The 23,522-nt window shown below is 44.9% G+C and overlaps 2 protein-coding genes across 10 annotated transcripts in view; both read left to right on the forward strand.

Annotated features, from left to right (window-relative positions):
- The window catches only part of kiaa0825 (KIAA0825 ortholog), a 106,695-nt gene extending 87,339 nt beyond the window's left edge, over nt 1-19,356 (forward strand). For 3 of the 5 annotated variants that reach the window (XM_052067372.1, XM_052067371.1, XM_052067375.1), the window contains one exon: nt 17,782-19,356. In XM_052067372.1, coding sequence (XP_051923332.1) covers nt 17,782-17,968 — 187 coding nt within the window. In that variant the 3' untranslated portion in view covers nt 17,969-19,356. Of the gene's footprint in view, nt 1-936; nt 1,106-1,571; nt 1,783-17,781 lie in introns of those variants that run through there. The other 2 variants (XR_007962636.1, XM_052067373.1) reach the window with 2 other exon arrangements.
- Nucleotides 19,357-20,178: 822 nt separating this feature from the next.
- The window catches only part of fam172a (family with sequence similarity 172 member A), a 179,018-nt gene continuing 175,674 nt past the window's right edge, over nt 20,179-23,522 (forward strand). For 4 of the 5 annotated variants that reach the window (XM_052067457.1, XM_052067454.1, XM_052067458.1 and 1 more), the window contains exons 1-3: nt 20,179-20,292; nt 20,719-20,860; nt 21,341-21,442. In XM_052067457.1, coding sequence (XP_051923417.1) covers nt 20,752-20,860; nt 21,341-21,442 — 211 coding nt within the window. In that variant the 5' untranslated portion in view covers nt 20,179-20,292; nt 20,719-20,751. Of the gene's footprint in view, nt 20,362-20,718; nt 20,861-21,340; nt 21,443-23,522 lie in introns of all 5 variants that reach the window. The other variant, XM_052067455.1, reaches the window with a different exon arrangement.

The following is a 23,522-nucleotide window of genomic DNA, read 5'->3' on the forward strand; positions in this document are numbered from 1 at the left end:
GCCAGCTGGGCTAGACTTCGGCTTTCCCGGGACCCTGAACAGAATCAGCAGTCGAAAGCAGATGGATGGAACTGTGCTCTTTTGTGGAAGAGGGGCGTTCTAGTGCCAGTAGACATACGCAGAAGTAGTTAAGAAGTACTGTACTTTCCAAAATGTGTGGGAGTGAGGTTTGCTTTACTTTATGTGTTAGACTTTGAGTGCGGAGACAGAGGTGCCCTATGAGAGAGGCCCTTTTTACACGCTTCACACCCGGCAAAAATCCTTACCCTGAGGATTTATATGTCTTAATAGGCCTCCCTTACGGTGCCCTGGATGAGATGTCAGAATTGATGGCATGCACACTTTTATGACCTGGTGTGGTGTGTGTAATTAGGTTAAATAGATGGGGTTGGACACGCATGGTAAAGGCTACATTTCTCACCCCGGTTGGATTTATTGGCTTCGCTCCACTCTTCGCGGTCCGCTCTAATGCACTCATTTGCATGGGGACACATGTAGCCGATGTGTGCGTTACCGTTACGTCAACCGCCGAGCACAATGACTGGGGCCAGCTTATGAATAGCTCGGTTCAGTGGCTGGCGACAGCTCGGCCCGCCAACTGCCTATTAGCTATGATATGAAAGCTGCCTGGCAAGTGCTGGATTGATACTTGACATGTCGAACAAAGCTCATTGTCATTGTAATTGCCATACGTTTAGTCTTAATTTCACGGCCGTCCATATTGCAAACGTGATAGGGCTGCCTGCTACGTACGTCTTCAGTAACAGCTGTCTATTCGGCCCCCGTGTCCGGCCGCCTTTTCATGAGTTCAACCTTCTTCGAAATAACGACTTCATAATGACTATGATCACTTCAAATGTAATTATTATGCATTGCCACCGGTACAATTAAACGGCGCTTTCTGATGAACCATAACACTTTTTTTTTATCCTCCAGATACCCAATCATGCGTAAATCACAGATGATCTAATTGCAGAGGACGATACGTGTTGACCTATTCATCGAAGAGCCTTTCCGAGGAATTGCCTCATACAGGCTACTCATTTTGCCGGAGGGTCCGTCCCATCTGTCTGAAGATACGCTGATAATATAGCATCAGTGATGAGCTAAGTTGTGAACTGAAGACTCAGATTTGTCTATGAGGTTATATGTCAGTACGAATGGTTGTTTGTTCCCGTTTCTGTGTCCTATGATCGGCCGGCAAACAGTCCTTACCAACACCAATCATGAGAAGTGTCACGTAGTAATGAATGCATACATTGACGTCTTCACTGAGACCCTGGACCCGTGGGCTATTTTCCAATGCCCGTGTAGCAAATTGAGGGTCTTGGCTGCCTTGCTTCAGGGCAGCCCAAAACTGAATGCATGCATGGGATGGAGGTAAAGGGCTCACTGATGTAAATCAAAACATCAGTCAGGGTAGCATTAAGTTACAGTTCACATTCTGAGCCACTTATTTACAACTGCCTACAACACACAAAAGTGTTCGACGTGATGAACATTTCTTCTGATTGTTTTTTAATACCCCGTATTTCAACACAACAACACATGTTCACTTTCTCTCTGGCAAGTAACGTCACCCTCATCCTCCCCTTTGCTCCGGGTTGGGAGGACACCACGGAGGGGGTCTACTGAAGACAAGGCCCATTGACAGGCTAGAGTGGCAGTAACTTATTGTCCATTGATGGAGTGTGACAAATCATGTGGGAACGCAGGGATGCGTGGCAGCGAGAGCCTGGCCGTTGACTGTGTGAGCGTGCCTGCATCTCCGAGTAGAAGCGTGTGAGTACGCCCGCATGTGCTTATGCCTTTTTTTTTGTCTGTGTACATGTGTGTGTGTTTGTGCGTAACGTCTTAGTGTGGGGTAGGCGGGCATAGCCGGGACCCTTCACAGCTCATTTAGCCCCAATGGGGCCACCTGGGTGGTGAGGGAGCTCAGCGGGTCGGCCCTGGCTCTGTGGAGCCCCCGCTGACAGCCTCCTAATATAGGGGCTCCATCTACCTATTAATCAACACAGCCACACTGACAAATCACCACAACTATGACCTAATGGGAGTGGGGAGAGAGGAGTGAAGGAAAAGAAGGAGGCAGGGACATAATGGAAGAGGTGTTGATGGAAGTGGAGGGTTTGTTAGTATGGAGGCTACGAACGGACGGACAGCGCACAGGATTAATGAAAAGGAAATGAAAGAAACAGGACTGTGTCATTGCGACTGGTGGTAAGGTCCACGAGGGGAAGCCAAAGGAGAATGCTAACGCGGTTGTCAACCGATCTTGCTCACTCCAGTCCTTGTAAAACGATTGCTTTCTAAAAGTGCGCTTCCCCTCAATGCAAACGTGACCCAGGGCTGATTAGGTCATTGCTCTTAATCAACCAGAGCAGCTCCCAGTCAAGCCAACATCTCCACCAAGACCTAATAATCATAATGTGGGATTGGCTTCATCGTGGAGATAGTCCTGCATCCACAAGGTCTTTCACTCTGCTCAGATACAAAATGGAGGAACAAAGTCATGCTACCAATTTCCTGCTTTCTGGGCAAGCGGGTTTTCTCCGGGTACTCCGGTTTCCTCTTGCATTCCTTAGTGTGGGTGTGAGTGCAAACGGCTGATCATCTCTGTGTGCCCTACGATTGGCAGGCAGCCGGTTCAGGGTGTCCCTTCCCTACTCCCCTAAGATGGCTTGGATAGGCTCCAGCACCCCCCGAGACCCTTGTGAGGATAGAGCGGATCGGAAAATGGATGGATAGATGTGTCAATCGTGCAAGAGGGTCACCCGGTATCTGTGAGTCGTCAAGAGTTGACGACTCGCAGAAGAAGTCTGAGAAGAAGTGGTATTGTACATCCTTAATTATGAGCAATGCGCAGATCGCAACCGCAGAATCCTGAGCAAAATGCAAAGGCATCTTCAGGAGCGGCTAATTTCAGGGAAGAAAATCTTGCGCACAGACAGCCATGCAACCTTAATTATTCTGTCAGCCGTAATTAGCCGGCAAGTGTGTTCTCCAGTACATCTGACGCTCTTTGTGGACGCTCAAATGAGATGTTAGCGGACGATGAGTTTAAAAGCAAGCAACAGTGATGTATGTCTGCTTGTCTGGTTCCCAGCCCGAGGTGAGCCAACATCTAATCTCTCCACTACCAGTCTCAGGTCCAAATCACATTAGCAGGGATCAGAGGTGAAACTTGAGCTTTTCAACAGCAGCCTGTTCTCACTAATGAACCCCCATGGCCATCCACTGCATATTATAGCCACACTGACTGACGGGGAGGGAGAAAGTTTTGCAATAATCATTATGTAACGGCGCAGCGCCTGGGTTTCCTTTGCCCTGACATTTCAAACACTCGATGGCAATATCTCGATGTTTCTCTATTGGGAATATGTTTTGAATTGCCGTATTGCGTGTGATTGATGGTTTTCTGAGGCCAAGCAATCGGCTTTCTAGTAATTATGGGCTATACAATGTGATATTACAGTCACAGACCTCACTTTATTCAGAACACGAAGCAGCCTGTAATTTATCAAGCAATCTTATTGCAAAACAAATCCTCTTTAACCAAGTCGCCGTGGTCAAGAGGAGCTTGTGAAGTCCGCTCAGGACCAAAAATCAGATTTTATTTTTATTTTTTTAATAGTGTGATTGATGTTGCCAGACCTGCAGTTTTTTTTTTAGGCGTAACAGCATCTTGAGGGCTTACTCACTTTCTGAGGGCATAAAAAAAAATCTTCCATCAACATTTATCAAAGGCAGGTCATGGTCCCCCACTTAAGAAAAGTCCGCCGACACCTCAACACCAGTCAACAAGTCCAAACTTCGCTGACTGTTTCCTCTTTAATTCATCAAGCCTTTATTGAGTTCAAAGAATGATTTCTCGGCGGTCGCTTAATATGCAGCCGGCCACCAAATGCTCGAATGAATATTCAAAAGCGCCGTCTTCCGATTGACGCATATCTCCCAGTGAGATCCATGTGATAAACTAAGCCCGGGCCTGTCTGGTCCATCGACTGGCGCAGGATGGAAGGCCCAAAGAGAAGATGCACAACTGCATGTTCCTCCCATCCATTACCTGCCTTTCGGTAACAACTGTGTCTGTGCGGGCTTCACAGAAAACTACACACACACACACACACGTCTTCATCGCGATGCACGTAACCTATTGAATTCGTCCTAATCCAAACCATCTTGAGATGCTGTTAGATATGCTTACTTGCATAGCTCCAACAAATTTGGATATAGATGAAGGGGACAATGTCATGCAAACAGCGAAATGTGTGAGCTTGCCTAGAAGTGGACAACAACAGGGTGGAAAAGTTTGACTCGCGTTGATGAGCACGTGGTTGGACCTTCACTTCACGACGTGATTCCCTGAGCATGCAGATTCTTTGTGGGCGTTGTTCATACGGCAACCAAAAATATTAAAACCACAATACAATCTTAGTCTCAATTGAAATTATTGTCTTTGGACAGGCACAAAATCCTGCTCTTGCATTAGATCTCATTATGTACTATAGGTAACGCCACGTCGATTGAGTGTGTGTTTTGTACAGGCATACGTTTCTGATCAATTCACACGTTTATCAGAACCGCAACAGTTTGCCTAGCAAAACTGGCTCATTACTTGTTCCTGGCTGATATAAATGTTAATGAGTCAGAATCAACAGATTATATGAAATTACAGCCGATCTGTCGTCTGATACAGTGTAATGGCAGACAATTATGTTATCAGCCCTCTCGGGAGCTGCAGCTGTGTGGTGCACGATGCTGTCGGAATATAAAGAGATAGGAAGGGTGAATTCGTGACAATGAGACAAGTGCCGTATTGCTCTGCCTTTGTCTGGAGTAGAATAACACCGTGTGGTTTTATTTCATCACAACAAAAAAAATGGACGAAAAGTCTACTACACTATTAATTGACCATTATAATACAATCACACAATCTCTTCCAGGACAATTTCTTTTTAAAAATGAGACACCCCAGACATAGCAAGGAAAACATCCTTGCGTGTGCTTACTTACTGCTTATTGTGTGCGACTCTCATTGAAATGACCCAACACCTCACACCGAACATAAAACTCTTGCAGTACCAAGGTCGTCCTGTGAGAGGCAGCATGGTGCCTTGGGGCATCTGAACTGCTGGAAAATACATAGAAGAAAAAAAAGAGTTGTAGAAGAGAAAGAATTGACAAAGCTAGACTCGGGCTGTGTCCATCTTCACAGGCTGCGTCCTCCGAAGACCCGCGTGATGTCACGTCCGGCGCCATTCGACTGCACGTGGTTTCGAAAGAAAATTCCCAGGCTGAGTTTTTCGATGCCTTGAAAGGCTCCTCTTGTAACCTCCATGGAACCGCATAACCGTTGGCAAATTTGGAGAGGCTTAACCCTTTCAGGCACCCAGTAACCTGATAACATGAGAAGCTGTCCACTGTATTAACCGCCGTCCCTGAAAGGGGTAATGTGATTTTGGACACCACGTACGGATATGTGACATCATGCGGCCTTCGGAGGACCCAGCCTGTGAATTTGGACTCAATGTAAATGAATTTGTACTTTTCAAGGAGGAGGGCGTAATCTCTCTTGACATTCCCCCACGCCACAAGATAATCTCTCATAATAATCTTTCAAAGACATCCAACAATCGAGAGTTCTGTGACTGTGCTGGTCAGGGATGGGAACATGCTCAAATGGCGACGTCGTCCGTGCGCGTGTATCCCGCTTTAATGCCAATCTCATTTCAATGCTCAACCTTTTGACAACGCGTAACTACAGAGAGAAGACGGCTGATGTGCTTTGACATTTCATGTTGCTGATTGCAGCCCCAGCATGTAAAGCAGTCAGCCTCAACTCCTTTCTTTATGACCCGCGCCTTGCTGCTACATTAATGTCACTAATGTGCCGGGTTCCCTCCGACGCCTTCGTGCGACACTCAGTGCGCGGAACAAATTCAAATCCAGTATGAAAAGCGCTTGACACGCCTGTGTACTTTGCATCCAGCGCACCTTCCGGACCTACTTTCTGCCTCCTTTTCTTGCTGCGTGCTCATCAATGGTGATGTCACGTTGCTCAAAGAGCTACACAATGCTTGTATGCAGCATTGCCTGAGGTTTGTTGCGCGCGTGTTTTCCCGAGCTGACAACACGGCATCAAATCCTTACAAGGTGAAGCACAACTTTAAACGTCTTTTCACCGCCTGGCTTATCTCTGTCACACTGCTGTTGGCGGCAAGAAAGAAAGAAAGAAAGAAAGAGCGCTAGAGAGGGAGCGTTATGACTTTGTTATTATAAGCAAAGAGCGGCCAAAGTAGAGCATGTGATCGGATCCGCAGATTAGGATGGAGCCGAACAATAAATTATGCAAAGTGTTTGAAAACACGTACAGCTATAATTAAGTGGCATTTGATATTAAATAAGGTGACGGCGAGGTTTTATTTATCTCCTTAACCCTCTGCAACTGCCATTAGCACGGCGGAAAATTAACCGTTTGAAATATTATGAGAATGAGGCCCTGATCTGATCAACAATAGCACCGCCACACACACATGCACACACACACATGCACGTGCACACACAAAACAAGGTAAGATCAATGTCTGAATGGACTAATCAGTACAGTGCAGGCCCACACAAACCACAGGAGCCCACTGCTAATAATGTCATTATGAAAGGAGGCTAAATGCAGCCACATACACAATACACGCTTCACCCAATTATTGACCCACGTTTCACTTCAATCTTGGACCACTTTTGTAACCCACAGCATCGGCGGGGTAGACGGACGAATTACCCGTGCCTGTATGGCTCAAACGAGACCTCCATCCATTCACTTTTTGTACTGCTTATCTTGGTGAGAGTTACGATGATCTGAAGTTTAAACTAGCTGACTTTGGGTGAGGTACACTGACCAGAAACCGTATTTTCGGACTATAAGGTGCACCTTCAGGGAACGGCCTATTTGAAAATTATAAGCCGCATAGGATAGAAGTGTTGGATGTGTGTTGACGAATGCATATGTCAATTAGTGTCGGGCAGAACCCTTTTAGGTTACAATTGGTTCTTGCTATTAATCGCCACTAAATGGCAGAGGAACATTGACAGGGAAACAACTCAGTGGGGAATATAAAGAGACTAACTCCATATATAAGGCGCATCGGATTACAGGGCGCACTGTGGGCTTTTGAGAAAATGGAATGCTTTTAGGTGCGCCTTGTAGTGCGGAAAATACAGCACATATAGATGCTCACATTCACAGCTGTGTTGAACAATCATGCATGTTTTGCGAAACGGTGAGGAGCATTCAAAGCGTAGGATGGACAACAATTTAAGTTGTGCAGCAGAGGTGAAAAAATAAAAGTCAAAAGTCACCATTATTTCCAAACCTTTTGTTTCTCGTGACTTCTCCTACGCCAAACTCAAGCGACCCAACTTGGGCTGTGACTATTTGATATTTTTAAGCCGGGCTACACGCGGAAAGTCAAAATCAACATTATGCAATATGCAGTGGATCCACGGCGGCTATGGAAATATGTGGCGAGCTTTGAACAGAAGTTTTGCCCGATCAATGTTCGAGAGCGAGGCCTTTGTCTGAGAGCAAGTCGCAGTTTCTCAACCCTCAACGCTGCTTAGTAGATTTGACAGTTTATATATGCACAAATAACAAAGGCGCCGTGCTGAATAAGTAATATGCTATTTCCTGGTAGAAGACTGGGGTGAAATCACAATGAACATTTTTTCTCCCCTCTGTACCCGGTTCAGTGGGGAGATTGTACGAGCGCTTGTTCTCACTGTTTGTGCTTATATGGTGCGCGCAGAGGGCAAAATCTCAAAAGTTACTGACTGTTTATCTGTATCGTCTTTGTTCATTAATTCATGGCTGATATTTTATGCATTTGGTGACAAAGTCTAAAGGAGTAGACCCAAATGCAGACACGCGCGACACGGGGGGAGATGAGATGTTAAAGGGAGCTCTAATTAACTGTCTCCAAAATAGTTTGGGGACCTGCAGATCTCGTGCAAGCTCAAGACGGTTGGACTGGAGGATTGAAGGCACATGTTGAGTGCAGGGAAAGGCAACAACCACAAAAGTTTCGACATGAGAAACTTTCAATTGTTTTGACTCTTTTTTTTTTTCTTCACATGAGTTCTACAAGAGCGGGTGTGTACTCTCCGTGCTTGTGTGGGCTTTCTCCTGGTATGACAGTTTCTTTCCCATCTTCCCAAAACATGCATGCTATGTTCCTGGTGGCCACAACAGACCGTTTCAGGCCAATGGGGGTAAATGTGGTCATGAGACAACGTGAAGGGGAGGGGTTGGGGGAGCAAATGGATTCCTGGCCAGATTCTTAAACTGTGCAAAAATTTGCCACAATGTGTGCTGTGCGGATGAGAAAGAATTTGTCAAAAGCTGAGAGTACCTCCTGGGGTGTATCAGAACCTGGAGGTGGTCTGTATAGTCAGCACATTGTATGTAGTTTCCTGGCATCTCATACTCGCCACCAACTTTTCAATTGCAAAGACATATATCAATTCAGGGATGGGTAAATTAAATGATGGAGGGGAACACCCATTTTTCATCGGTGCAAAGTGGTGAAACGGAGGGGGCTTCTGGGGGAGCACATTGGACCACACACTTCTTAACCAGGGCAGCCCGGTAGTCCAGTGGTTAGCACGTCGGCTTCACAGTGCAGAGGTACCGGGTTCGATTCCAGCTCCGGCCTCCCTGTGTGGAGTTTGCATGTTCTCCCCGGGCCTGCGTGGGTTTTCTCCGGGTGCTACGGTTTCCTCCCACATTCCAAAAAACATGCGTGGCAGGCTGATTGAACACTCTAAATTGTCCCTAGGTGTGAGTGTGAGTGCGAATGGTTGTTCGTTTCTGTGTGCCCTGCGATTGGCTGGCAACCGATTCGGGGTGTCCCCCGCCGACTGCCCGAAGACAGCTGGGATAGGCTCCAGCACCCCCGCGACCCTAGTGAGGATCAAGCGGCTCGGAAGATGAATGAATGATGAATGATGACTTCTTAACCATGCCAAAAAAAACAAAAACATAACTCCTAATAAGCGTCACCTAGTCAAGAGAGTGGAGGTGAGGAGTCGAGAGATGTCACCCTTGTGGGACGTGTGTAACACAAACTGTCCATTTGGAGCAGCCACACAAATGTGGGTGAACCTGCCGAGAGTTCTGTGCATGTGTGTATGTGTGCCCTCATCTGCGTGCAGGTTAGTCTACATCTCGCGTGCCTTTAAATTGAGCCCCACCCTGTCAGAGACAACAAGCGCCCTCCCGTATATATATTTTTTTAATCTCCCCAAGCTATATTTGATAGAGCTTATCCCACTGAGCCACCTCCAGCCCATTTGAGGAGCATATCAAAGTGTGTCCAATCGACGAGCGCTCACAGTCACACAGGGGTGGACAGGCAACCTAATGATGTCTGAAATACCGGCGCAACTGCTATGATGTGCTGTGATAATTGCTACCCTCCCGTCCACAGCACAAACACATGTGGAACGGGTCGGCAAACACATTAATATGGAAATGTCTACATTAATTTGCAGCATGGTCTAAATTATTCAGTAATTAAGCCCCTGCAAATTTACACAAACTTCCCTCTGGATGACTGGGGAGAATAGACAAGGAGCTGCAAGCATGCAGTCTGAGGGCTTTGAATTGTGTGCTCATAATACACATGACACGAAATAATAGACCGGAATCTCGCATGAGAAATTTTGACCTGCCGCACATGCGCGCAGCAATTCAAATATGCGCTCATTTCCTCAGAATTAGGAATTTGCTACCTTATTTATAATTGTTAGATGTCTGTGTTGCGGTCCTTAGCAATCCTCCACATCGCCGTCAGATACACAAATAAAGTCCTGAAACCAGGCTGGAGATATGTTGTCCAACAAACAAAACATCAGTGACACATGAATAACACAAGTGCTTTTACATTTAAAAACAAATTCCATCCTGCCAGAGAAAAAAAAAAGAACTCTGTAGTGAATAGCATACTGTGCTATTACATTGTGCAGGGATGGGTTTGTTGTTTTAGCGAGGCTATGATGGCCACATGCAATTATTTTTCAGTCTCATTATTACAATGTATTCAGAAAAATACACACATGCACATGCGCAACTGAAAATTATCATTCAAACCCTTTTGTCCAACAGCTTTACCACACTTCTGTCCCGTTTATGAGAATAATGAGAAAAATAAGGTAAATATACAAACATAATATAAATGGCGCGGCCCGGTAGTCCAGTGGTTAGCGCGTGGGCTTCACAGTGCAGAGGTACCAGGTTCGATTCCAGCTCCGGCCTCCCTGTGTGGCGTTTGCATGTTCTCCCCGGGCCTGCGTGGAATTTCTCCGGGTGCTCCGGTTTCCTCCCACATTCCAAAAATATGCATGGCAGGCTGATTGAACACTCTAAATTGTCCCTAGGTGTGAGTGTGAGCGTGGATGGTTGTTCGTCTATGTGTGCCCTGCGATTGGCTGGCAACCGATTCAGGGTGTCCCCCGCCTACTGCCCGGAGACGGCTGGGATGGGCTCCAGCACCCCCCGCGACCCTAGTGAGGATCAAGCAGTACAGAAGATGAATGAATGAATGAATATAAATGGCTCTAAAATCCCAAGAAAATTTTGAAAAAGTTAAAAGTGCAACAAAGACATGGAATTGATGGCACCTGCCTCTAAAAGTGAGCCAAATGAAATTAGGTTTCCTAATCAATGTCATCGCTAATTTATCTCCGCCACTGTTCTCATCTCAAAATGACCCGATGTGGGCAAAAGGTCATGAAGACAAGAAAGCAAATGCTTTCTTTCTATTCTATTCCCATTTTGTGTATTAGTCATGTGAGATTTTTCCCCAAAACCAAACTTTTTTCAATACATGTGCATCACGTCTACTTAAATCATCCATTTTGGTCGTCGAAAGTATCTTTGACAAGTAAATACTGTCTGTCACCAAAGAATCGGAGCCATGAGAATAGGAAAGTAAACATCTGACTTGGTTTAGTCAGTCATGCGGGGAAAGAAAAAAGATGCTCAAACCTCAAGAATATTTGTTTTTCTGGCTACTTGGAAAAAGATTTGCCGGGGATGTCGCAGACTGTTGTCCATGTCGATTGACTCCATATCTTTTAGCTTTTGAGTGGCCATCAATTTGCATTGGTAAGGATCCCAGGTGGGGTCTAATACTGAGTGGCATCAGTGCATGGATATACTGTAGACCTGACAGTGACTTGATCTGACAATACAATGGATCAGTGCAGTCGGAAGGTAGAGCGTAATCCCTTCTGTCAAGTCTCTGTCTCGTCAATATTCAAATCCAGCCAGCTGTCCAATGGCTGTCACTTACAATCTGCCTCCGTCTCGTAGCCTGGCACAGGCATGTATCCAAATTGAATTAGATGTTTGCTTTCCAATAGAAATCGAGTCAAAGCTTTTGCCCTGTATTGTGAACTTGTCGTTTACCCCACGAGTGAACTGGAGTGCACTGTACAGAATCTATTTCCAAACAAAAGCTCATCTCCCTTGTTGTATTTTATGGCTTTTCAGGCTTCCCGTCGGTTTTGTTACTCATGTCTCTCTTGCTCAAAGAAGAAAATCAGGAGAGTTCGCTTGCCATTCTTTTATCGCGGATTTATCCATCACATGTCGATTTCATTCTAGCACAAATTAATGCCAAATGAACAATTAGGGCAAGGCAATTTTATTTATACGGTGCAATTTATACACAAGTCAACTCAATGTGCTTCACACAACCAAAACCACAAAATCTCAAAGTATTTACAAACCAACAGCTTAAGACACCGAAAGGCAAACCGGAGAAAAGTAGCTTACTAAAAATGACTCAAAGAACATGCATTGGCTGCATTTACCGTATTTTCCACACTATAAGGCGCACCCAAAAGCATTCAATGTTCTCAAAAGCCAACGGTGCGGCTTTTAATGCACCTTCTATAGGGATCAATATTCTAATTTCTTGGACATGGTATTTCTAATGTTCAATTTTTTTTACAACTACAGCGGTTGTGCTCTTTATGAATAAAGCTGTATTGAGTTGTATTCCTTTAGTGTAGCTCCATCTCATGGGTGCATAATGCAACTGCAGCCACTATTCCAGCTTCTGTTGTATGCGCCTTATCATGCGGCGCGCCCTTTATATGAAAACGGATTTATACTCCGCCGCGCCTTATAGTGCGGAAAATACGATAAATGCATTGATTGACAAGCAATTTTTTTAAGAAAGCAAAAACTTTCTAAAATGACAGTTGATTTTCAACGCTAAAAAGACCTTAAGATGCACCCTTTTCAACCTGGATTCAACGCAAAATATACAGTACATATGGCAATTTCAATAATGATACTCTGTGTTTAACAAATCACACATCAGTCGATCTATTCCAAGTGTAAGCAAATATAAAAGATTACCGAGGTCCGAACCTGTGTGACCTCATCGCTGGCTGTTCTGTCAACTCAAATGTGTCCCCTGCAATGATTTATTCCCATGCACTCCACTTTTGGACACCTGGGTGCAAAAGTGCACAGCGGGCTACGACTCCTCTTCACCGTTGCCTGTGGAAGTGTTCCACCAAAGGCCAAGTGCAAGAGCGTGAAATGAGATAGTATGGACTTAACACGGTCACGCTCAGTCTGAAGAAGATGCACACACGCAGGCACACTGCACAAGTCATTGTAGGACCTACTCTCTGAACTTTCAAGTGAAATTAGCTGCTCGTATTTGGCACGCTCCGGTTGGGTAGTCGTCGTTGAAATTCATGAATGGTGGATTAAGTTTTGCCCGACCAGACTGGAAGTGATACTGGTAAAATTTTGGACACCCACTGTGAATGACTCAGGAACACTTCATACATTTTCAGCCCCAGTTTAGACTCACAGGGCTTTCAGTAGTTTTTTTTCTCCTGGGGGGGAGGGGGTTATTGGCATGGATTTGTTTGTACTGTATATATGAGATGTTCAAAAAGTTCCAGGACTTTGGTTGTCTGAAAAATTCTTGAATTCCGTTTACCCAAAGTGAGTTTGGGTTGAACATTGGGTTTGAATCGGCTGAAGAGTTGAAACTGGTCGCCATTTTGAGTGTTGTGTTGTAGACCGAATTTGAAATAACTTGTATGTAACCTTCAAAGGAAATGTATGAGTAACACTGCTGACATTGGACTCTGTGCCAAACATAATTTCAGTGACCCACTGCGGCGACATTTGACGGGAGAATCTTGCTTCTTAGAAAATTCATTCATTCATTCATTCATCTTCCGTACCGCTTGATCCTCACTAGGGTCGCGGGGGGTGCTGGAGCCTATCCCAGCTGTCTCTGGGCAGTAGGCGGGGGACACCCTGAATCGGTTGCCAGCCAATCGCAGGGCACACAGAGACGAACAACCATTCGCACTCACTCACACCTAGGGACAATTTAGAGTGTTCAATCAGCCTGCCATGCATATTTTTGGAATGTGGGAGGAAAGCGGAGCACCCGGAGAAAACCCATACAGGCCCGGGGAGAACATGCAAACTCCACACAGGGAGGCCGGAGCTGGAATCGAACCCGGTACCTCTGCACTGTGAAGCCGACGTGCTAACCACTGGGCTACCACTTCTTAGAAAATAATATTCCTATTCTTTTGAATGACAGTTGTACTGATAACCTTCTCGTCTATTTCTCTTTACCCTTTGTTGGATCACAATCTTGCCCCAGAGTGTCGCGTCAACCCAATGTCTCTCGGTATAAATAAGCCACAGCATCGGCTCAGTCCATTTTGGACGATTTCAGCCAGTTCGGGTTCCTTTTGACCCAGCAGGTTTAAGAGTATAAGCGTTCTGTGATTGACTCGCTGCCAGTCCAGAGTCCTGTCTGCCTTCCGCCCAATGTGAGCTAGGAAAGGCTTCGGCTCCTTTTTGGCTGGGGACCCATTTGTCTATCCACGTGCATTACTCAACTATCCACAAAGTTCATTATGTCGCACCTTCACCATTTTTATCCACACGCACTTTCAGAAGAAGTTATTTTGTGGCAGAATAAAATTTAAAAAACTAGAAAAGAGGACTCTACCACTAATTAGCATCATTTGTCCGGCCTTGTTGTTTCCTCACTCTCGTTTTGAAATAAATAAATGAGATGTTGTGACCATGAACCAAAAGGTCTGTTTCCTAAAAAGTAACCTAAGACAATCTAATATGGCTTCTCACAAGATTTGAAATGGTGAGGAAAGGACATTTAATCAAATTCTCTCTTTCTCTCTCTGTCACTCGCTTTCCCTTCGTCCTCCCGCTGTGACACATGTCGCCCTGGCATGCATGGAAAAGCCCGTGACCTTTGGAAAGTTTAGCACTTTAAATATTTAGGCTTGGGTTATGATGGATCCTCCAGGCCCTGTGGCAATGTGCGAAGCCTCTGATTAGGGCTGCTGTCAGAGTTATTTAGCCCTGTGTCTGGCTGTCGGGAGCGCTCTCTGTTTGACAGGCGAGCCTTTTAAACAAACAGCCGTCCCAGTGGCAGTCGGGCAGGGCATCCAGCTCAGCGCAAACATATCCAACACACACTCGTAGAAATGGAGAAGCCCCCCCACATCCCCGCCTTCCGCCCCCAAGCCTTGTGACAGCTGCAGGGGGAACCGCTGGCTGCCGCCTCTCATGATCGTTCAAGTATTTTGTCTTCATGCTCGCTCATATTTGGGTTTTTTTTTTGTGTTGCTAGTTCTGTTTTCGTTGCACGTATCAGTTGAGGTAGCTAGAGTTGAACCTCCTATCAAGATGCTAGCATGTCGCCATTCTCTCATTGATTTCATTCCGCATGTTTTAATCTACATTGTGAAGTCATTCAAATTTGGTCTTTTTATTTTTAATTGTCGATTTATCTCTGATTAGGGCGGCCTGGTAGTCCAGTGGTTAGCACTTCGGCTTCACATTGCAGAGGTACCGGGTTCGATTCCAGCTCCGGCCTCCCAGTGTGGAGTTTGCATGTTCTCCCCGGGCCTGCGTGGGTTTTCTCCGGGTGCTCCGGTTTCCTCCCACATTCCAAAAACATGCGTGGCAGGCTGATTGAACACTCTAAATTGTCCCTAGTTGTGAGTGTGAGTGCGAATGGTTGTTCGTCTCTGTGTGCCCTGCGATTGGCTGGCAACCGATTCAGGGTGTCCCCCGCCTACTGCCCGAAGACAGCTGGGATAGGCTCCAGCACCCCCCGCGACCCTAGTGAGGATCAAGCGGCTCGGAAGATGAATGAATGAATCTCTGATTAATTTTTTCAAACATCACTTGCTACAATGAGCAAAAATCCACCTGCATGTAATGTGACCGCATCGTCACGGTGACACTCACAGCGTAGGACATGTTTGGCAGCCTATTCCTCACACTCCCAGACAATCTCCCATGACATCAATCCCTGTAAATATATGAGTCTTAATATGTGTGTCCTATTCTGTATTCAGAGGAATCGCCAAGTCAGCAGCTCCGGTATTAATGCATGAAAAATGAGGAGAGCCCATAAGAATTAGAGAGCGAGACTCGCCTTGTTAAGATGTAAATTCCAGGGGAAACTTTGCGAAATGAGGACAAAGTTCTTGTCAATTTTAGTGTATTTGTGCATTGCTGACCACTTCCGTTGTATTATTGTGGTTCATCACTGCTTCTATTATGCCTTTTATGATTATTTTTCTCTCATTTTCAACACACAAGCCATACTTAAGGGAACAATTTACACTTGTGGCAACTTTATCAAGGCACGCTGTACACGGCGACGATCATGGTAATTCAGTCTGTATCTGTGCGTGTCGTTTCTTTTTCTTCGCTCCCCACCTTTGCCTCTCGCTCATTTCAAATTTGCACTTAACACCCTCCTGGGGAAAGGCTTCTCATTCATCAACAGTGTTTGTCCCGGTGACAAGCAGGGCGCCTCCTGCATATCAATATCAGCTAAGACAATGCTGAGCCTGTAACCTTCAGCTAAATGTCATTCTGCTTAATCCTATTTGAAAATTAAACATTGAAAAAGCTACGGCATACCTTCTTGTCTTCCTTCCGCTCTCACTCACTCCTTTATGCGCCGCCAATGCTCCAACTAACCCGATACCTCTCTACTGTAGGATTATTGCTCTTTTGCTTTTGTGTGTGTATCTGTGTGTGTGTGTGTGTGTATAAAATATATATATATTTTTTCTTCTTTCCGCTAACTCAATAGTTGCATTTTGCCAACCTGTAAATCGTTTCCCCCCTCTCAGCATTCCCTCAGTTTTGTCTCGTCGCCATTTGTTTGATAGTCAGTCTGCTGTGAAACAAAAACAGAACAAGAATTAGAGCCCCTTGTTCAGGGAGGAGGAGAATGCAGTCAAGACAAAAAGAAACGTGTCGTACATTTGCATAAACAGACCCTCCCCCTTACAGGTGGCAAGTACGAGCGTGACAGTGGCAAGGTTGCGGCGAAAGAGCACAACTGTTATGGCCAAATACACTCGGTGACAGAGGCGGAGTCTACATCGAGTGCTTTGCATGTGTGTGATGTCGTCGCGCACGGGTCACCCCTTCCTCCCTCCCGCACTTGCAACACAACAATATGACACATGTTTGAAGATGCGATGAGGAATTGGAGGAGGAGGCGGCAGGGCGGGATAAAAGGAGATGGTGAGATTGTGATAAAAATGTAATCATTTGCGGCCGCGCGGGCATAATTCTGCTGTGCTCAAAGGCATCCGTATGGATTTGATTGACCGCAGTCACTCGTCAAGTGACTCCACTGAAATACTCAGAGTGGATTACCGACAACATGACCACCCTTGAAGTCTCTCTGTTGAAACACTTCACGCCCTCTGAATCAGAATATTTGTTGAAGAAGCTGAAGTGTACAGACACGTAAGAAGACGATATTTGCCCCTGCAACAATTCACCAAGGGCGGCACGGTGGTGCGGTGGTTAGCGCGTCGACCTCACAGTGCAGAGGTGCAGGATTCGATTCTGGCTCTGGCCTTCCTGTGTGGAGTTTGAATGTTCTCCACGTGCCTGCGTGGGTTTTCTCCGGGTACTCCGGTTTCCTCCCACATTCCAAAAATATCCATAGCAGGCTGATTGAACACTCAAAATTGTCCCTAGGTGTGAGTGTTAGCGTGGATGGTTGTTCGTCTATGTGTGCCCTGTGATTGGCTGGCAACCGGTTCAGGGTGTCCCCTGCCGACTGAAGACAGCTGGGATAGGCTCCAGCAACCCCCGGAAAATAGATGGATGGACAACTCACATGGTGGCATGACAAAGCAAAAGTGCCGTCATGCGACCATGACACCAGTGACTTTTGACCAACAACAAGCTAACTTTCGCTCCCCCCCACCACCCCTCATACAGAGAGATCATACCGCCAATATACTTTCATGACATCGATCACCTCTCTCAAATACTTGAAGACCACTTGTCATGTACCCACGAGGAAATGCTAATGCTAACAATGGCCCGACATCCCACCAGAAACCGCCGCTGCTTCTTACTTCAGTTCAAGACATTTGAAATATGTTTGCAATTTGGAGACGAAAATACGAACGGCATAGCGAAGCACCTAAAGTCATACAATGTTGTAGTGGCTACTCACATTCAGACAAATGCTACCAAAAGCAAATGAGGACAGCAAGTCACTTGACCTAATGGAAGCCTGCCAAAGCCCTTTCTATAAATAGGAACAATTTTAGGTCATTAGTGGGCACCTGCAGTTCTGTCCACACATGGAGGTCAGAAAATGACTGCGTTTCATGTCCCGCCCATAACCTTTCACAGTGTCTTTATGTTTCCAGGTGGGAGATGCAGGATGGTGCAGAGCTGGAAGACGAGGAGAAAATAATGGTAGAAGAACTCCGACGAGCCTATTTTGTTTGCCGCTGCGACGCGGGACCGCGGGAGTCTCGTGAAGCAGATGAAACGACGGCTGAGCGGACCCAAGGGGGGGTCCGCAACCGGCCGATAAAAACTGCTGCCCAATAACAGTCTGAGCAGTTGGAATTTTTATCATGCTGTAAATGTTTAGTTGTAATGCGCACTTGCAGCTCTCACGGTATTAGAGTGTGTGTGTGTGCGTGTGTGTGTGTGCGTGTGTGCATAGTGCAGGTGTCTACAGTATGCTAGTGCAGTGTGTGACAATGAGTTTGCTTCTGCCTAAATGTGTCTCTTCTTCTCCACATCACATCAGTCACATTTCATCTTTTTTGGAGCACATCTCCAGACATCAGTTGAGGGAAATGGAGAAGACGCATTTGTTTGCCCGGGACAAGGTGGGACTGTGTGATCATGGGAGATTTTTATTTTTTTTAAGCAGCGTGTGTAAAGATGGTGGTGTCAGCATACTTTTTTTTTTTAACTCCCTGAAAAAAAAATTACGGTTGGGAAGAGAGAGGCGATGTTTGTTTTGATTGTAGCTTGTTTCAAAACCTACCTTCACTGTAATGCCTGTCACTATATATATATATCTATCTATATATATATATACATTTTAAAAATATTTTTTCAAGTTATGAGATTACTAAATATACTTAAAAAACACATCTGACATACATACAAAATATTTTGTTGTACAAACTTACATGGATGGCAGGGACAATGATTCAATAATAGAAATAAAGTGTCATTTATAAAACAAAAAACTGTTTTTTTGTCAATTGTCGACATTTTTGTAAGTCATAGCCAGCAATAGATTGTGCTATGTCCTTCCCTAATATCATATGCATCAGACAAGAACCTGTGCAAGAGTTGAATTATCATATGAATTAATTTTACCTTCCTTCCTGAGCTGCATCCATTCATTTTCAATGCCACCATTTTCTCACTTTGCTACAAGGTCTTTTTCAAATTCAGTGGCTTTGCCATCTTCTTTACCAGCAAAAAATGCTTTGCGCTGATGCCCACTCAAGAAAACAAAGCTGCTCGGGCGCATGAGGTGCTTTGAGTGGGGCTCGATTCGTGAACATGAGCAACCGAGTCATATGGTTTGGGAACAAAAACAAAGCGGGTATGCGAGAACATTTTACTCGTGATTTTAACTGCTTGTTGTAAGGTGTCCTTGAGTTTCTAGAAAGGCGCCCACAAATAAAATGTATTATTATTATTATTATTATTTTAGTTTTTAAAAACATGGCTGAAAATGGAATCATATGAAAACTAGGTCATATAAATGCTGTGCTACCACTGTCCTGTATGTTCAAATTAGCAGATTCTTTTTTTAAACAAGGACGTGTGCACTCTGCTCAATTCCCATGCCAGAAAGCTTTTGTTCTCTGCCCAAGATGGATGCTTGGCTTACAATGCAAATGGCAGAACATTACAAATACCACACCACTTGGATGACACAAAAGACAATAAAATGTTCAGCAAGTCAATTCTGTCTCTGTTGCAGAACACAGGCTAAACGGCAACAACAGCACCATTCATCTTTGCAAATGTACGCCATTTAACGTAACAAAAACATTTTAGCTGAGTGATGCAAGGGTTTAGGTTGCTAACGTGTTCTTTTAAGATAAATGCTTTTCCCGTTTTGCTTCTTCTTTATCAGCCGTCCTGGAATAAACCCATTCTGTGTTTCATATTGTTTCAATTGCAGACAGGTGCTGGGTTCAGATGACACCTGTCAGCGAACCTGACAATATGAATCACAACAAATCGTTACAAAGAAGGGTTCCTCACAAATATATTGAATATTCTATTATAGATGACTCATCTGTGGATTATTAGGGCCACATAAACATTTCAATCAGATTTAGATTGCATTCAGAACTGACTTAGTGTCATATTAGCATAAGCAGCCACATGCTCTTGTAGCTGGTACCCATTTCTATTGTGCGTGTGTGTGTTTGTGTGTGTGTGTTGCTTTCACAAAAACGCGTGCCTCACATGCGTTTTTATTTTATCACACATGCACGCATTGGAAGTTGAATTAATTATAAAATGGGACCTTTGCAAACGCAGTACGTACTTAATCTAAATATAATATATAATATAATATTTTAAATAATAATTTAAAATAACCTGATATTTACTGTTAGTGTTATTATTATTATGTTTTGCCCATTTCATGTAACCAAATTATTGGAAACAACAAACCTCGATCCTTATTCCACACCAGTTCAAAATTGACCGCAAACTAACTTTGTGCAGCCGCAACAGCTGTGCCGCTGCACCTTTAAGAAAAAAAAGGCTTCCATTCTGTTGCCCCGGTAACCCGGAAGCTTGGCGCCCTAGAGTACTTCCTGTTTGGGAGACTATCCAGGAAGCAGCAGCGAGTGTCGTGTGTGTCGTGTCTCACGTTCGCAAAGCGTGTGAGTCAAAGATGAGCAACATGCTTGTTTCCGTCTGTGCAACTTGCGCGTCTTGGCTTGCTTTTCAAAGTATGTGAAACAAAAAAGCACGATTTTGTCGTTCCTCGCCTCGCTCGCAGTGGCTCCACATGTACTCTTTCAGTCTAAGCAGTCTTCTGGAGTAACAATACAGTACACATTTGCTATCTTTTGGTAATGTCTGCAGCCTTAACATGTGTGCAAGTGGAGCCAGCACGAGTCATTGACAAATAGTTGTAATAAACTAACTGTTGGGGTTTTTTCCCCCGTTCTAATTAATACCAATAGTTGTCTGAATTATTATCGCTGCATTCATTGCACGGCCACAATCGTGTTATTGAGAAACGTGCATTTGAACAAGATATTTCATCATTTTATTATGATTATTTTTTTAAATCTCTGTCACAGGTGACACCTCGGTGATTTTGGGGAACTGATCCGATGCTTAGCTCTCCACTCTGTGCTGATAAACCAGCTGTGTGCATCTTGTTGATCGCCATGGCCCAGGTAGCCGGCCAGGAAGACGGAGAGAAAACAACAGCGCTCAAAGGTGATTCTGCACAAGTTTTCGCACTGCAGCTAAATTTTTTTCCCCATGTGCGACACGATCAGATGTGTTTTTTTCATGCAGTGTGAACAGTACAATTCTGATTATTTCAAAGACGACATGGGCCTCTTTCGTATATGCATATAAATCGTCTGTACACATTTGACCGATGCATCATCAAAGATTTCCCCAACTTAATCCACCTTGTAGTCCCAGAACTCTCATGTCGCAGTCACAGGAACCATGAGTGTACAAACAAATAAAGACATAGCTGTGCCACATACATAATGTGGGGCATTTCAGAATGAATATTTATCTAACAGCATTGCAAAAATAAAGAATTTCAGTAAAATACCTCATACAATATATGATATTTTTTGGTTCGCGTTAATGGGAAAGAGTCAACTGCAAATAGCTCTGTTTTTACAGTTTGCGGGTGTATTAAGATAATATAATCTGACATGACATTCTGTTTCTTCTCAGACTTGCTGTCAAGAATAGATTTAGATGAACTCATGAAGAAGGATGAACCCCCCTTCACCTTCCCCAAAACCCTGGAGGAGTTTGAATATGCCTTCAATGATTGTAAGTACACATTTCAAGTCATGCTCTGCAATATTTTTAAGAAAACAGCAGTACTCATCAACTCACATTGTTGATGTTGGCCAATTTTCTTTTTTTTTTTTTAACCTTTATGTATCCACCCTCGAACCATTTACAGCGATTGTACACAAGTAACGCCGGTCTCATTTCATTATGACACATACAGTAATTGTAGACCTTGAACCTTGTACATGCTATGTTATTATGAAATGTATTGCACAGGACGTTCTATGGTTCTGCTATTCCAAAGTAAATCTGAATTTTTACAAGCAGTGATTTGGTGGACAGTGCAAGTTGTGCATGGAATTGACCTGGATAGGATAGGATAGGATCAACTTTATTGTCAAATGTACTATACAGTACAGATGAAATTTCTTCCCTCTCAACATAAAACAAGAGGAGCCGCTGCAGGTGTCCGCACCACCATCAAAAGAAAAGTTAACAACAAAAAAAGATAAAATAATACAAAACAACACATGAGACACAGACAATCGTGCACTCTTAACCACTTTCCTGCATACACTGTGTTGTCTGAAGCAGTTATAGATGAAAGAGGAGCGAATCAAAGTGTCCATTTCACCAGTGGATCAAAAACGTCATGCTGCAATGTGCACACGTCTGCTACAAGCTAAGCTTGAAAGCAACAAGAAACTGTAGCACCCATTAACTAAAAATTGAAATTGGCTCTCTTCTACTGTCCAATGTAAGTCCGCTTCAATTCCAAGCCGCGACTCCCAATTCCCCATACGCATCGGCGCTCTGCGCTGACGCTCCTTTTTTCTCATCGTCGGCTCCTCAATCCATGCATCCAGCCACGGACTGTCCATCAGCACCTTTCGCTGAACAAAGCCACTATTTTACACCCCCAAAGTCATGGTTTGTTTAAAAAAAAGTGTGGGCAGGGGTCTTTTATGCATGACATATGTATGTATTTTTTAAAATTAATCATCCGATTAATCCGGAATCCGTATTTTTTTTCTCTGTCAGAAATCCGCATTGCACCAGCTGGGCCTTGGTTGAGATGTCTTTTTCTGTACAGTTTTATTCTACTGGGCTCATACTTTGTGAGACAGTAAGCAAACAACAACATGACATAAACGCGGCTAATTTTAAGGCGATGCGCGTATGTATGTCCAGATGGTCTGAAAATCTCTTTAGAATTCACCTGGCCGGCTTTGATCAAAGTAGGTGGGGAATAAGGGCTCGGGGGGTGTAGTGGGGGCTGGAAACTAAGATGCGATAGTGGGGTGTTTTCTACTGCTCTTAGCATTCCCCGCCTGCATCTCCCTCCCTCTGTTCTCTGTCAGTATCTCTGTTGGCGCCCTGGCTGGCTGAGTTTGGGACATGTTATGTACTCTACGCCCTGTCAGAAACCTACTCAGCCTTGCCCTCCGCCTGCCAGGCCATTTGCATAATCTCACTGTGCCGAAGAACAGAGATGGCGCCAAACGTAGCCATCCGCCAGACCCCTTTACGCCGTAGTGCCGCCGCCTGCCAGCGCCGTTCCCCTCCTTCAGTTCCCAGCTTGGTGTCCCATGAAGACATGAGCACTTTTTCATCACCTCTCCGCCTTCACTGCCCTTTACTTTTTTGTCTCACTCCCATCATTCCATGCGCACGCACTCACACCTCGGGACAATTTAGAGTGCTCCATCAACCTGCCGTGTATGTTTTTGGATAGTGCTAGGAAAGCGAAGGATCTGTAGAAACCCCACGCAGGCACGGGTAGAGCATGCCAACTCCACACAGGAAGGCCGGAGCCGGAATAGAACCCTGCACCTCTGCACTGTAGGGCCGATGCGCTAACCATCTCTTCCACCCCCCCGCTTGTCATTCCGCCATAGTCATCCAATTTAAAAAGCTGGAAATATTTCACTTGCTGCGTGGTTCATTCATTCATTCATTCATTCATTCATTCATTCATTTCCCTAACCGCTTGATCCTCACTAGGGTCGCGGGGGGTGCTGGAGCCTATCCCAGCTGTCTCTGGGCAGTAGGCGGGGGACACCCTGAATCGGTTGCCAGCCAATCGCAAGGCACACAGAGACAAACAACCATTCGC

The sequence above is a fragment of the Hippocampus zosterae genome, chromosome 6 (genome assembly GCF_025434085.1).
Source record: "Hippocampus zosterae strain Florida chromosome 6, ASM2543408v3, whole genome shotgun sequence".
NCBI classification, from domain to species: domain Eukaryota; kingdom Metazoa; phylum Chordata; class Actinopteri; order Syngnathiformes; family Syngnathidae; genus Hippocampus; species Hippocampus zosterae.